The sequence below is a fragment of the Castanea sativa genome, chromosome 6, assembly GCF_040712315.1.
Source record: "Castanea sativa cultivar Marrone di Chiusa Pesio chromosome 6, ASM4071231v1".
Lineage (NCBI taxonomy): Eukaryota > Viridiplantae > Streptophyta > Magnoliopsida > Fagales > Fagaceae > Castanea > Castanea sativa.
In genome coordinates this window covers 26,532,680-26,547,299 of record NC_134018.1, presented here as the reverse complement: position 1 = coordinate 26,547,299, position 14,620 = coordinate 26,532,680, and the positions used below count along the sequence as shown (strand labels likewise).

The following is a 14,620-nucleotide window of genomic DNA, read 5'->3' as shown; positions in this document are numbered from 1 at the left end:
TTCCATAACTACCTTATGGCGGGTATTGGGGTAGTGATAAGGGACTCGAAGGGGAAAGCAATTGGGGCCCTGTCGGAACGCATTCCATTACCTCCATCAATGGAAGATATTGAGGCATTAGTTGGTAGAAGAGCCCTAGAGTTTGCAATTGAGCTTGGATTGCCGAACGTAGTGTTTGAAGGGGATTCTGAGACACTGTTTAACCACCTGAGGCTGACTCTGCCTGTCTAGCTTCGTTTGGAAATGTCATAGATGACACTCGGATTCTATCTTTGCAACTTAATTCTTGCTCCTTTTCCCATGTCCGTAGAAAGGGAAATGAGGTAGCTGACAGTTTAGCCAAATTAGCTAAGTTTTCTTTTGCTCCTGAGGTTTGGTTAGAGGACATGCATAGTGATGTTATGCCTCTTGTTTTGTATGACAATAACGTTATTGCGGTTTGAATAAAATGTTTTGCTGGTTTCTCAAAAAAAAAAAAAAAAAAAAAATGAATAACAAGGATTCTACTTAAGAAAGAGATTAAAAAAAAAAATCTGTAATTTCGAGAAAATACAACAACAACAAAAATTCAAATGACTGAGAGTAAATACTTAAATTAAAAATAAATTTAGAGATTTTAGGGACCGTTTGGCAGTATAGTTTTAACGCATCTCAACACATTTTAAACAACATTACACAAATTTTTACGCATTTTTCACTCACACGTATATCAAAAACACTTAAACAACATAACTCAAACTACTTTCTCAAACACCCCTATAGTGACTTAGAGGCCATTTAGTAATGTTATTTGTATTTTTTAAAAATACGCGTGGATAAAAAAGTGTATAAAAATACATGTAATATTGTTTAAATACTGAAAACTGTTGCACAAAATACCTTATCAAACAGCACTTAATTTACCTGTTTACTTTGTAAAAAAAAAAAAAAGGAGAGTGATAGGGTCGGTGGTACCGGGTGACGGCCTGCGCTCTAATCTAATGTAAACATAACATTAACATTAAGATGTTAACCTGAGAGAGGCAGAAACAGGAGAGTCGGTCTGACGTGGCATCCTGTCACGTATCGCTCCGGACAGTCGCCCCAGCAGCGCGTGTGTTTTCAACCTCAGTCAGTCCCTCAGAGCAGAATAGAGAGTAAACTCTTGTTCAGTCAGAGAGAGAGAGAGAGCGAGAGAGAGCGAGCGAAGCAAGAAAGTGTGAGAGTGAGAGAGCCTTCCTTCCTCTCTGAGTTCCAACTAAATTTCAAATTCAAACCCTCTTTCTCTTTCTATTTCTATTTCTCAATTTTCTTTTCTACTCAAAAACAAAAACCCTAATATTTTTTTAAAAAAAAATAAAAGTTTTTCTTCTTTAACCAGGCACCAATTAATCCTGGGCTGGGGGATTTTGAAGGATTACCTACCTTTTTTCCCTCTCCCTCGTCCTAAAGCAGAGCGAGCTGCTTTGTTTATGTTTTGTGTTGGTTTGGTGTTGGGAATTAATTAGTTAGTTAGTTAGGGTATGTATGTATGGCTTCAGGTGCATTAGGCGGTGACGAAGCCAGAGAGAAGAAGCGTCGTTGGGAGGACAGCAACAAGGTCTATTCCCGGAAAGCCCCTAAGAAGCCCAAGAATTCCCACAATGTCCCCAAAACCAAAACCAAATCCAAATCCAAATCCAAAACCCAATCCCAAACCCAAACCCTAGCCCTAACCCTAACCGAAGATAACAACTACTCCTCTTCCCCGCCTCCGCCTCCGCCTCCGCCTCCGCCTCGTGATGCTTCCGACGACGACGACGACGACGACGAGTCCAGCCACATTGGGAATGTCTTCCGCCGGATTTCCTTGAATTCGATAAGGAAGAGTGAGGTTAGAGAGCTTAAGAGGAAGCTAGTGACTGAGCTAGACCAAGTTAGAGGCTTTATCAAGAAGCTTCAAGCTAAGGAGAAGGAGAAGGAGAAGGAGAAGGAGAAGCCCAATCATGATCAACCAAGGACCATGCCTAAAGCACCCAATCCCAATAATGTGAAGAAGAAGAAGTTGAAATCTAATGGGGCAAGTGTTGTTGAATTGGATTGGCATTTGAGTCCTGTCTTTAAGACTTGTAGTGATTTGCTAATGAAATTGATGAAGCATAAGTTTGGTTGGGTGTTTAACAAGCCAGTGGATGTCAAGGGTTTGGGGCTTCATGATTACCATACCATTGTAAAGCATCCAATGGATTTGGGAACAGTGAAGACTAGGCTTGATAAGAATTGGTATAAATCCCCTAGAGAGTTTGCAGAGGATGTGAGACTCACGTTTAGTAATGCCATGTTGTATAACCCGAAAGGCCAGGATGTTCACTTCATGGCTGACCAGTTGTCCAAGATATTTGAAGATCAATGGAAGCCTATAGAGGCCGAGATTAATCACACTAGGAGAGTTGAAACCAGTCGCAATGCAGTTTTACCAACACCCTCTTCAAGAAAGACTCCAGTGCTAAATCGAGCTGAAATGCGTCGCGATGCAGCTTTGCCAACACCCACTTCTAGAAAAACACCAATGCTGGCTCGAGCACATGCTCCGGCTCCACCTCCACCTCCACCTCCACCTCCGCGTCTGCCTTCTCCTCCTCCTCCTCCCCATCCTCCTCCTGTGGAGATGAGGACTTTGGAGAGGTCGGAATCTCGGACAATGACTGAGGAGCCCAAGTCAAAACCTCCTGGTTACGGTCAGTTGGGTAGAACCTCAATTCCAAAGAAACCTAAAGCTAAGGATCCTGACAAAAGGGATATGACTTATGAGGAGAAGCAGAGGCTCAGCTCAAGCCTTCAGAGTTTGCCGTCAGAGAAACTAGATAACATTGTCCAGATTATCAAGAAGAGGCATTCGGCACTTTTTCAACAAGATGATGAGATTGAAGTGGACATAGCCAGTGTTGATCCCGAAACACTTTGGGAACTAGATAGATTTGTGACCAACTACAAAAAGAGTTTGAGCAAGAATAAGAGAAAAACAGAGCCAGAGCCAGAGCCAGAGCCAGAGCCAGAGCCAGAACCAGAACCAGAACCAGAACCAGAGCTAGAGCCAGAGCCAGAGCCAGAGCCAGAACCAGAACCAGAACCAGAACCAGAGCTAGAGCTAGAGCTAGAGCCAGAGCCAGAGCCAGAGGGAGAAACTGACCATGCTATGCCAGAGACAGTGAGACCATGAATTACTTATTATTTCACTCTCTTACTTTGTTTGCTACATGAAAGTGTTGTTGGCTAATGCAAATTCATGCTATTATCTTTGCAGAATCTGGCACCAGCCATTGCAGAGGCAACAAAAGAAACTGAAACAGGTAAAATTCTCAAAATCACAAAGATTGGTGATTCTTTTGTTTGAATTTACCATTGGGTTTCGTGGAAAATCTAATTGTCATGTGCTGATATCATTCAAAACCTGCTGAATTATAACCAGTTGAAAACAATGTTATGGAATTCACCCCTGTTCAAGAAGAAAGGCAAGGTGATAATGTGAGTGGATCGAGTAGTTCCAGCAGTTCTAGCAGTGGCTCTGGATCATCTTCAAGTGGTAAATACTAATCAGTTCATTGTCGTCTGTTACCACTTATCATCATATGGCCACATGTAATTTTGATTATAGTGCCATCTAAGCCCGTCTATAGATTAATTAATTTGCTCTGATATTTTGCATGCAGATTCTGACACTGATAGTTCCTCTGCATCTGGCTCTGATGCAGATCATTAATCTTGAACTTAAGATGTTCCAGTAGAGGTAGGAAACATTATTCTTACTTTTCTTAGTTATTGACCATCATTGATTTCCTTAATTTGCATGACTTATGATAATTTTGCCATTCAAGCTCTATCCTATCCCTTAAAACTTGATGGTTCAGTCAGTGCCCACCGGTCCATTATTGGATATCATTTAAAACATGAATAGACATTGCATGGTGGTATAAACATGCTATTTTTGTGTGAAGACCTTGTATGCCGGTTGTTTGGTTGGAGCTGAATCAATAAAGCTTTTTTGAGTCTGAAACAATTGGAATAGCATGGTGACTTGCCAATTGTAATAGAAAATGACCAAACTTGTCAGAAATAGGCAGAAAGATCTACTGGATTCGTAAATTAACAAATCGCTTTCAAGATATGCATAGTTTTCCAGGATGTTTGTAGACCAAGTGTCCCAGAGATGCTTGGAAAGCACTTCAGAAACTTTAGGTTTACTTCTCAGTTTCTTTTCTTATACTCATTTGGGGGGGGGGGGGGGGGGGAGAGAGAGAGAGAGCTGATTCATGTCATCATTTTAATTTTCTTGTTTTTTACTTGTAGTTTGTTCCTCAATTTTGCCCATATTTTGCACGAATTGATTTATTCTTGACTTGCATTTAATTGACTTAGAATTTAGTATTTTACTTTCCATTACTTGTCTTTAAGTTCTACTATGATGAATTTTTAAATGAATTTATTATGCTTCTTGTTATTTGTAAATACTATTAAAAGATGAATTATTTGCTTGAATTTTTTTTATTCTTTATACTATGAGTCATCTCACAATGAAGAAGTAAGTGGTCTACCGTCTCTCCACAATATTGACACATAATGCACCAGTCTACAAAATTCAATCTCCTCAATCTCAAGTTATCACCCATTAGGATCTTATTTCAAGCTATACACCAAACAAAAAAGAAACCCATCTAGGTGCCTTTACTCTCCATATACCTTTCCAAGGAAAGACAATTGAGGGGGAGTTCCGCAATTTGTTATAATACAACCAGATGTCACTACGTATGTCTATTTATGTTTTCTTTCATTTCCCTTTGTATGCCAAATTTTTAAAACAATTTTAAAATTTTGAATCAAATGAAACATGTACATATTTTGTGCTGTATATTTTTTTTCCCAGCATAATATAAAGTATGCTCTGCTCATGATACATATATGGGATTAAGGTCACACTTTAATCACAGTTAAGGGTGCCCATGGGCTAGGCTAGGTCACCAAATTCATGCTTGGCCAGCACCATGTGGTAACACTTAAAATGCTGGCATGAGCCGGCCCAGCTCAAGGTCCTTGCTTTTCTCAACACACAGGTTTTGTGACAGTGAGATGTGCTAAATCCAGCCCAGCCTAATTTTACAAATACATTTGTACTTCTAATTTTTAGGTTTTGTGCCTCTTTTCAGCACAAAAAGATTAGTAATTCCTTGATTATTCAAGGTCGTAGCTTCAAACCACACATTACGCTGTGTATAATTTTTAGAGACACTCATATTATCCCAGTAGAACTTAATCAAGAATCATGTCAATTAAAAAAAATCAACAATATACTCAAAATTGAATGGAAAAATAGATAGTAAAACTGAAATAAAAAAAATTACTCCAAGCTACATGACAAATGCATATTGTGTAAGTTTTTATCAAAAACCAAAAATTAAAATTTATTATAATTTAATTTAAAATGCATAATGAGGGTTCGTTTGGATAGAACTTATTGCTGAAAACTGAAAACTGAAAATACTGTAGCAAACTAATTTTTTAATGGGTAAAAAAACACTGTTTACTCTTTTTACTGTTCATATGCCTTGGTGCACTGTTCATGGACATGAACAGTGCACCAGACACTGGTCTTTAAAAAAAAAGAAAAAAACGTAAATGCCACAGGAAACGCAGAGGAAACGCGGATCCAAACGCTCTCTGAAAACTACTTTTAAGTGAAAATTTCAGTTAACTCAATTGGTATAGTCTATTGTCATTGAACTTGTATACTTACATGTAATTACATAGTACTAGCATGATATGTATGAGCCAACTTTATTTTTTATTTTTTGGGATAACTGGATAAGTATGGCCCAACTTTTATTGTTAAAACAAACAATAATGAAGCTGTTTCTAAAATTCTAGAAACTGTTTTTTTTTTTTTTTTAAGTAAAAATTCTAGAAACTGTTTGTAGTAGAACAATGATTGGCTTAGTATTTTTAAAACTTTTTAAAAATTTGGTAATAGAGTTTCTCTTAGAGCAACTATGTTAATTTCTTAAAAATACATATAGTATCGCATGATTAAAGGATTAGAAAAACTATTAAAATAAAAAAGAGGAGGCCATCTAGGGCAACCACATCATGCAGAACACAACTTTGATTTATATAATATATAATTATATTGTGAATAATTTGATGATAATGATTAAATGACTACTTAGTATATAATTTCAAAATTCGCATATAGTATACCAAATCTCTCATAGTTAACAAGGATGGGTCTTTTGAGTTTAGATAATTTAACACGGAAGAAATGTTTCTGTTTAGAGGTTTTGGTCACAAGTTACGTCAATTTCTGTAACTTTTAGTTAATAGAGACTTAATGAGGATTCTGTAACTTTTAGTTAATAGAGACTTAATGAGGAATATTTTCCGTGCACCCTAGCTTCTTTTTTTTGTAAGTTTTTTTTTAATTTGAAACCACCCAAAATAATAGGGAAGTTATGTAATTTATCCAAGTCTTTAATTGAGAGTAGCCATAAACCACTTAGAGCAATGAGAGAGTAATCACTTGGTGTAAAGAAAAAATAGCCACTTGAGATAACTATGACTTTTAGGATGTAACTTTTATTATATCCTTAATATTTAAGAAAATAAATATTTAAATAAACAATGGGCCAAATCAGTCCATTCATGAGTATACTTGAGCCTGATTGAGCCCAATGGGCCTAAGGTTTTGGTCCAAGCCCAAAGAAATTTGGGATATGTTGGCCTGGCTGGACAGGCCACTAGGTGCATTGCCTCCCCAATTAATGTGATTGACTATGCTCTCATTTATAATAGGTTTCTTGCAAAATGTTGAGTTTGAATGTGAATTACCCAGTCCTCTTGACATGAAGGAATTAGGTAACAGTTTTAGTCCAAGCATGATATATATATATATATATATATATATTCGATAGTCACAATGGGGAAGGGGGGATTTGAACCTTAGAAGTTTCCGTTAGAAACATCAGGAGATGTCAATTGAGCTACAAAGCTCTTGGTAGTCCGAGCATGATTTGAATAGGAGAAAATGGTGGAAAAAATATATGCATTTGATCCCTATTAGTTCATTGAAGATCCATAGCTAGGTTTTGTTGTTTATGTTGTCTTTTTAGTTCAAGCAAGTTATCAATCTATAGAGCAAAATTCAATAAAAAAAAATAATAAAAAAAGAAGAGCAAAATGAAGAAAAAAATAAGGAAAGAATTTTTAACATGAGGATAAATTTGGAAATCTGTTTGGTAAAATTACTTTGGATTGTGTTCCTTTTTGGTTCAATTAAAAACTTATTCTATAAAACTTTTTGGGATTATGTTCCTTTTTGGATTATGGTTTTTATTAAAAACTATTTTTAGGGCTTAAAGCTCATTCTGTAAAACATAAGCTATAGCATCTATAATTCAAAGTACATGAATGGCTTGACTTTGTGCAGATAGAGTCTTTAATTGTCAAATTTTAGGTTTTAATGGAGCGCATCAAATCCATATCTTGGTTTCATTGAGGTTGCTTCTCAAAAAAAAAACAAAACAAAACAGAAGTTTTCATTGATGTTGGATGTAATTCGTTAATCCTAGCTTGTCTTTGTTCTTGGTATTATGTGAGCCAGCTTCCCCCCAATTACATATTTATACAAGTTTTTCCGTTTACATGGATCTAGGGATCAACTTTTGTGCCTTCTTATGTCTGAAAGTTGAGCTTTTCTCAATTTGTAAGGCTGTTAATATTTCTAAATTTTCCATAGCAATAGGCTAGAATCTCGACAAATTTTTTGGCCAAGAGACGATGTCTTTTTCTTCCCCTAAAAAATCCAATGAACTGCAAAATCATTCTTACACTTCTGCCAACTTTCATCCAAAAACTTCAACTTCTAGGGTAAATTTTCCTGGGCCAATGGTTTTGAAATTACTAAACTGCAGAGCTTTGGAAGATTATTCTGCTTATACTTCAAAAATTAAGATGTTGCAAACTACAATTTTCCTCCCTCAGGGTAATATCTAAAATGATTATTTTCTGTATATGAGCTCCAATTGCATCAGAACTGAAGTTTACTGATGGCAGAATTGAAGTCCCTGGGTTTTTTTTTTTTTTCCTGTGGCTTTGTCAGTTTATGTGATAAGTATAAATTCGCTAATGAGTGTTCTCCCAAGGTTGTTCTCTGCAGTGAAATGTGTAATATGTTGCAGAAAGCGTTTAGAGAATGTTCACTGTTTATTTTCCCTCAAACTTAGATTGAAAAGCATTGGCATAGTTTGAATTCCCTCTTGTTGGAATGTTCATTGGCTATCCACTCCACTGGCATGCGTAACAAACCTCCAACTTCAAAACTTTACTACCATGGCATAAAATTCACTTCAAAACCACCTTCTACTGCTATCCTCACCATTCATGCTGCATTCCACCTCCACTGCTACAACATTTCCCCTCTAAAGTTCTTATTAGCCAACCTGATACTTATCAAAAAAAACATTTCCCCGCTAATTTCTCCTTTATTTTAGATAGAGGTGCAAGCTGCTGAAATTTTTTTTAGTAGTGTAAGGAAAAATCTTTAATAAGATACCAAAAACGATATTTATACGGACACACACACACACACACAAAAGGAACATGCTTTCCTTGATATTTAAAGATTGTTCTGATTGAAATCTTGTACCACCACCATAATGCTACAGCTATTTTTCTAGAACTAATTCCTAGATTTAATATTTCCTTGTTCCAAGGTCTTTAATGTTCCCTTGTTAGGAAGATTTTATCAATGAAACCTCTGTTCTGCAGTTTTATCTTCGATTTGTCAAAGCTTTCTACATAATATATCATTACTTAATTTTCTTGTTATTTTGGTTTGGAAATCTTATATCTTGGAAATTTTATAAGAGTTGCAGATATTCTCATAATCCTCCTTTCAGATATTTATTCCCAACTTATGCCACTTAGACTTGCATGTTGTGCACAACATAAATATAGGGAGGAAGCTTGTCTTTGTTTGTAGTTTGTTTCTCTATTCAATAAAGTATTTTTTTCATAGAAATTTTTTATATATATAAAAAATAAAAAAAAAATAAAAATAAAACATAAATATAGTTTTTAGATTGTTTTTGTTTCATAGAGTGGGGGTGTGTTTGACATAATGAAACCCAAAGTTAGCAAGCTCACTAATTTTGCTGCAGTTGTTAACAAGCTTACTAATATTTCTGCAGATGTAAATTAATCTGCAATTGTGGCACCTGACAATTCTTGAGAATGCATAGGATATGGTGGAGCTGCTTTGGTTAACGGCTGCATTGCCTTTTGTTTTGAATATTTAAGGGGTATGACTTGCAGCTTATATCTATAGGTGGTTCCTTGTAACCTTTTTTGTCTTTTTCTTCTGTGGTGGTTATGTTTTTTTTATCCATTTTGTATGATAACGTTGGATATTGTAACGACAGAGGAAACCTCTTTGCGGCGCAAAAAGGTTCATTGCCACCAACTGCTAGACACCCCTGATTTTAGAATGCTGATGCTAGGTTTTATGCTAGGTTTTTCCTGTTTGTCCTTTTAACAATGCAATGCAACATAAGTTGGTCAAGTTAACTTTCAGATGTGTTCTAAATCAGCCTGTATTTGGTTACAAATGGTTTAACATGTAATAAGGTTTCAAAATTGGTTAGAAGTAGCCGATGTCTCGCAGAATTGCATTTAAAAATATAGGTCTTTGCGTTTAGCTAAATATAAATTAATTAATAATACAGATCATTGCACACATCTCCTTTTTGGCCTCTAATTGGTTGGTTTGTACCCTCATTTGAGTCGATTGGTAACACACAAATGTCTGAACCATAGGATTCTAGTCACCACATTCTAGTTGAGATCAATCAAGATAGTTTCCAAATATGGCACCTAGTTCCAGATCTTTGTTTAGGTCCTCACATAGCGAAGCACTGCCGGAACTTTGATTTTTTTTTTTATTAAAAAAAAAAACTCCACTTTGTTTTTCACATTTAGAGTAAATGAGATCATCATTTCTCAAATTCCAAACTAAGAACAGGTGACAATCTACAGATCAAATTAACCCATGCAAATGGCATATCCGTAATCAATAATTATGACTAAGATGAATAATCATCCCCAACTAACTGGATAAAGTTCACAGCTATCCCTGCCTTAACATGTCACTGGGAATTATTGATGGAATCTTTGCTTTATAAAAGCCTACCAAAAGAGCAAAGCCGGTGCCACTTGGAGCAACAAATACAACACTGGTAAAGTTAACAAAAGCAAAATTTCGCTGACTTTTCTCATGGACTGGACACATACAACGCCAGCCACAAATAATATAGGCATCTAACTCTGGTTGGCAAACTTGATACCCTTCTCAATAGATGACAGGAGTTCGGGTTTCAGGCTTTCCAAGGTTTCTTTTTCATAGTCTGAGAGAGGACCTAGCCCTAGAACCTCCTCCACACCGTTCTTTCCAAGTCTCACCTGCAAAAATAGATTTTTTATTATTATTATTATTAAAAAAAGTTTCAGTGCAAATGATCATAAAGCCTTATTTGCACTTGTGCTGTTTCCAATATCAACGGGACAAGATAAGAACTAGAAATAATAATAACATTAAATGTGTTCCCGTGCATCAGATGGATGTTACTGAGTAATATCTGACCAGACCAACAAAACAAGAATGATTCATGACTCAAAAAAGAGGTGCAAAACATATATGAAACAATGAGTCAATGACATTATTCCTCTAACTTTTTACAATTCTGTTAAACAGAAAAATACAACAAGACAAGCCTCAAAATTCACTAGGGAAAAAAAAAAGGACAGACTAGCTGCTCAATGCACACAAAAGTTCAAAATGGTGAGCTTTGTTTGTAAGAGTCTTGAGTAAAATGAAGCCGTTTCGAATCATTAATTTGACCCAAAACATTACTTATATCCAAAAGACAAAAAATTGACCCTAGCATTTATAATCCGCAATGTACAGTATTGACCCCACAACCTTACCTCCACCTAGCACTTGCCAAGCGAAGAAGGTGCTAGTTGAGCTAGAGCTCATTGCATCAAGTTACAGATAAAAAGGTCCAAAAGCCTTTTTGTTTTATTTAATTTTACTGATGAGTTACATTTGGGTTTTGAACCCGCAACATCTCTCCATCCATCCATGTAGAGAGTGCCATTTAAACCAAAGCTCATTAGTAATAAAAATTAAAAAGAACTTGATAAAACCCATAAAAATTAGTATAAAAAATGAGTTCAGATTAATCACCTTGGATGCAAAGAAAGGAAGCTCAGTGACGTTTGATTGCACATATGAACATTCCACTACGTCTGGAACTCCATTAAGTCCCTTTAGACAAGCATCAGCAAATATGGCTCCAGCATAGCTACAAGAAAAATGGGAAATTCAGTCCAGAATAACTAAATATCAATAGAAAATACAAATGGATGGGTATCAATCAAGACTTACGCCATTGACAATGTTGCAGATCCCTTTCCGGCCTTTGCTTCCACAACTTCTGTTCCTCCATCTTGAGTTCTCTTGGTAAGAGCCTTGATATCTTCATCTGACAAATTGGCTTTTGGTGTGGCCTATTAAAACAAAAGCCTCAAATTAGCAAAGTATCCATCAACAATAGAGCAGCAAACCAGATTTTACAAGAAAAAAAAATTATATTATCTAATATTCAATGGAGGAGATACAATTCAATAAAAGAGATCATGAGGGAGATTGAGGGGCAAAGGAAGTACTTGAGAAAATAGTGGGAGAATAGTTATGCCAGCATGGCCACCAATAACTGGTACATTAACCTCTGCAAATAATTACAAAAACTCAGGTCAGCAGAGGAGCTATATGTATGTGTGTGTGTGTGTATACACACACACACACACATACACATAAGTGCCTTACATCTGCAGGAACGTAAAAATTGAAGGATAAAAGTTCACAACCAAAAATCAACTCTTAAAATATAAAATTCATGTTTAAGACTCAATGAAAATGAAATCCTTAACTCAAAGGAGCCTTAATATAAGCATAATGCCTTGTTGAACTGAGTTTTAATTCTTTAGAAAAGCAAACAGATATATGATTTACAACTTTTAATTCTTTACATTATTTTTTTAGCAACCAAACACAGAGTTAAGACAACAAAAAAAAAAAACTAATTTCAAGTAGTAGGCCATTATAGGTATACCTGCAACGTTCACATTCGCTTTTCCAGCATAGAACGTCTTAGCCCTAACCACATCAAGGGTAGTCACACCAAACAATCTCTTCTCATCATATGTTCCTGCTTTCTTGAAAACCTCAGCAGCAATGGGAACCGTTGAGTTCACGGGGTTGCTTATCATATTAACAAGGGCCTGTTCTCACACATCAAATCAATGAAACATTCATATTTTAAATTCTTTTTTTTTTTTTCAATAAATAGTTAGAACTCACTAAAGGAGGCGTTTAAAAACCTACTAGAACACGAACACGAACACAGTAGAAAATAAAACATTTAACTTAAGGTCATATTATAATGAGATTCTCATTTTGAAAAAAAAAGTAAAAAAGGGTTCCCATTTTCATTTCTAGAAAATACCCAATTGAGGGCAACCAATTTACAAGTGAAATGGCAAATTAAAAAATGCAGAGAGAGACTCACATGAGGGCAGTATTTGGCAATAGCAGTGCAGAGAGATTTGACGATGCCAGCATTGATGTTGAAGAGATCATCACGGGTCATACCGGGCTTTCTGGGGACACCAGCCGGGATAATAACAACATCCGCTCCCTCCAAAGCTTTTCCCAGATGCTCTTCACCCGCATACCCACACACCTTTTTTTTTTTTTTAATATCAAATTCAGTTTAAATGTTAATGTTAAACCCACTTCATAATAAATATTACCAATCCAAAGAAGAATATATATTCTGAGAGTAAGAGTGAGAGTGAGAGTGAGAAAATCAACAAGTAATCTGTTTTCATTTCGTGTGTCTAGGATCATTATTTTCTTTTACTTTTTCTTCCTTTAAAGAACCAAAAAAAAATAAATAAATCCTTTCTTACCATGAATGAAGAACCAAGTAATTGACTTGAATATGTGTGTGTGTGTGAGTGAGAGAGAGAGAAAATCTCAGGGACACAGATGTAAAGTTAAATCCAGTTTAGGGCTAAAACTAGTCTGACAAAATCCGAGATCGGTAGAAAACAAAAGCGTAGAGAGAGAGAGAGAGAGACCTCAGATCTGGTGTTGATGTGGCTAACATCGGCGGCAACACCGGGGGTGCCAGCGATGTCATAGAGGGAGAGCTTGGAGACGAGAGGGTTGAGCTTCATGAGCAAAGCCAGAGGCTGGCCGATCCCACCGGCAGCACCCAAAACGGCGACCTTGCGCTCAGGGACAGAGTCCGATGAGTATGCGCGAGCACACACATAAGTACTGCTACTGCTTCTGCTTCTGGCTATGGCAGATTGTACGGATCTCACGATGGAAGTCCTCATTTTTCCACACAAACAGATGGAGAGAGAGAGAGATGAGATTTCTTTTTTTTTTTGGTTGGCGAAATGAATGTGTGAGGTTAACTTCAGACTACAGTGCTACTCTCGAGGACTCCGTCTGTCAATTCTTTTTATGGAGAGGCCTTGGCCTCTAAATTCTAATTCCCCTCTCCATTTTCTTTTTCTTTTTCTTTTTTTACTTTTTTCTATTTTCTATCCCTAATTTTGGCTACCTTATTTCCTAAATATGAAATAAAATATTTATTTTTTAATATATTACTTTTATTATCTTTTTATATTTTTATAAATCAGCAATACTACAAATAAAATTATTCTCATACCTAATTTCATAATTTATTTATTTGTGTAATTGTAAGTGATCAACAAAAAGTAATAAACATCTAGTCATAAAATTCGACATGAGATCAATGCATTTGGTCTAGCTTACTTGTTTTTCGCTTTTGCCTTTTGTCGGGGACGTTTTTGCGACAAGAGCCAAAGATGTGATATTAGCTCAGATCTCCCTTTGGGTTCTTTAAAAGTGTTTATTTGTGGAGAATCAAGCTCAAAATTCAATATGTATAGAAAACAAAGGCTAATGGTGCTTTGACAAGAGAGAATCAAAATGCTAATAACAAAAGTGCAGAAAAATCATACAAACATAACAGGTCTGAAACTTCGACTCACAGTCACCGAGAAGAGGAAATTGAGAGAGGTTGCGAGGAAGAGAGGGAAGGTTCCCCCGTACCCATATTTCTACCCTTAAGGTTCGGAATCGTGAGAATATTTCCTGACTCAGTGGGTTTTGGCTCTCAAGTTTCTGCTTTATGGGGAAAACATGGTACAACAGGTTTGAAACTTTGACCCACAGTCACCGAGAAGAGAAAATTGAGAGAGACTGTGAGGAAGAGAGAGAAGGTTCCCATACACTCATATTTCCACCCCTAAGGTTCAGAATTGTGAGAATGTTGACTAGCTAAATGGGTTTTGGCTGTGAAGTTTCAGGTATGAGGGTAGAACGTGGTTAGTTTCTTTTGAATTTGATTGGGGCCTTTTGTATTGAACTTGGGGTGCTCTAAGTGACTGGTTTTTGAGTAGTGGAAGAGGCTTTTATTCCCCATGATACTAATTTGGTGTTTTGGCTTAGGTTGCT

At 36.3% G+C, this 14,620-nt stretch overlaps 2 protein-coding genes across 2 annotated transcripts; one reads left to right on the top strand and one right to left on the bottom strand.

The window, feature by feature from the left end:
• Positions 1-979: 979 nt before the first annotated feature.
• LOC142641063 (transcription factor GTE3, chloroplastic-like) lies at positions 980-9,576 on the top strand. The gene is made up of 5 exons (XM_075815434.1): positions 980-3,166; positions 3,263-3,308; positions 3,428-3,541; positions 3,669-3,745; positions 9,195-9,576. Exons 1-4 carry the CDS (start codon positions 1,511-1,513, stop codon positions 3,716-3,718), a joined length of 1,866 nt encoding a protein of 621 aa, XP_075671549.1. The 5' UTR covers positions 980-1,510; the 3' UTR covers positions 3,719-3,745; positions 9,195-9,576.
• Positions 9,577-10,044: 468 nt separating this feature from the next.
• LOC142638114 (malate dehydrogenase, mitochondrial) lies at positions 10,045-13,627 on the bottom strand. Its single transcript, XM_075812108.1, has 7 exons — positions 13,207-13,627; positions 12,633-12,806; positions 12,177-12,345; positions 11,731-11,792; positions 11,450-11,571; positions 11,249-11,366; positions 10,045-10,461 (listed from the first exon to the last, which is right to left on the bottom strand). Exons 1-7 carry the CDS (start codon positions 13,468-13,470, stop codon positions 10,321-10,323), a joined length of 1,050 nt encoding a protein of 349 aa, XP_075668223.1. The 5' UTR covers positions 13,471-13,627; the 3' UTR covers positions 10,045-10,320.
• Between the last annotated feature and the right edge of the window lie 993 nt (positions 13,628-14,620).

Excerpts from the sequence above, each read along its gene's own strand:
- LOC142638114 (XM_075812108.1), bottom strand. The coding sequence starts at position 13,470 with ATGAGGACTTCCATCGTGAGATCCGTACAATCTGCCATAGCCAGAAGC. Across the intron at positions 12,346-12,632 it reads TTGCCAAATACTGCCCTCAT|GCCCTTGTTAATATGATAAG; the intron begins GTGAGTCTCTCT and ends GTGTGAGAACAG. Across the intron at positions 11,793-12,176 it reads AGCGAATGTGAACGTTGCAG|AGGTTAATGTACCAGTTATT; the intron begins GTATACCTATAA and ends AATTATTTGCAG.
- LOC142641063 (XM_075815434.1), top strand. The coding sequence starts at position 1,511 with ATGGCTTCAGGTGCATTAGGCGGTGACGAAGCCAGAGAGAAGAAGCGT. Across the intron at positions 3,167-3,262 it reads ACCATGCTATGCCAGAGACA|AATCTGGCACCAGCCATTGC; the intron begins GTGAGACCATGA and ends TTATCTTTGCAG. Across the intron at positions 3,542-3,668 it reads CTCTGGATCATCTTCAAGTG|ATTCTGACACTGATAGTTCC; the intron begins GTAAATACTAAT and ends TTTTGCATGCAG.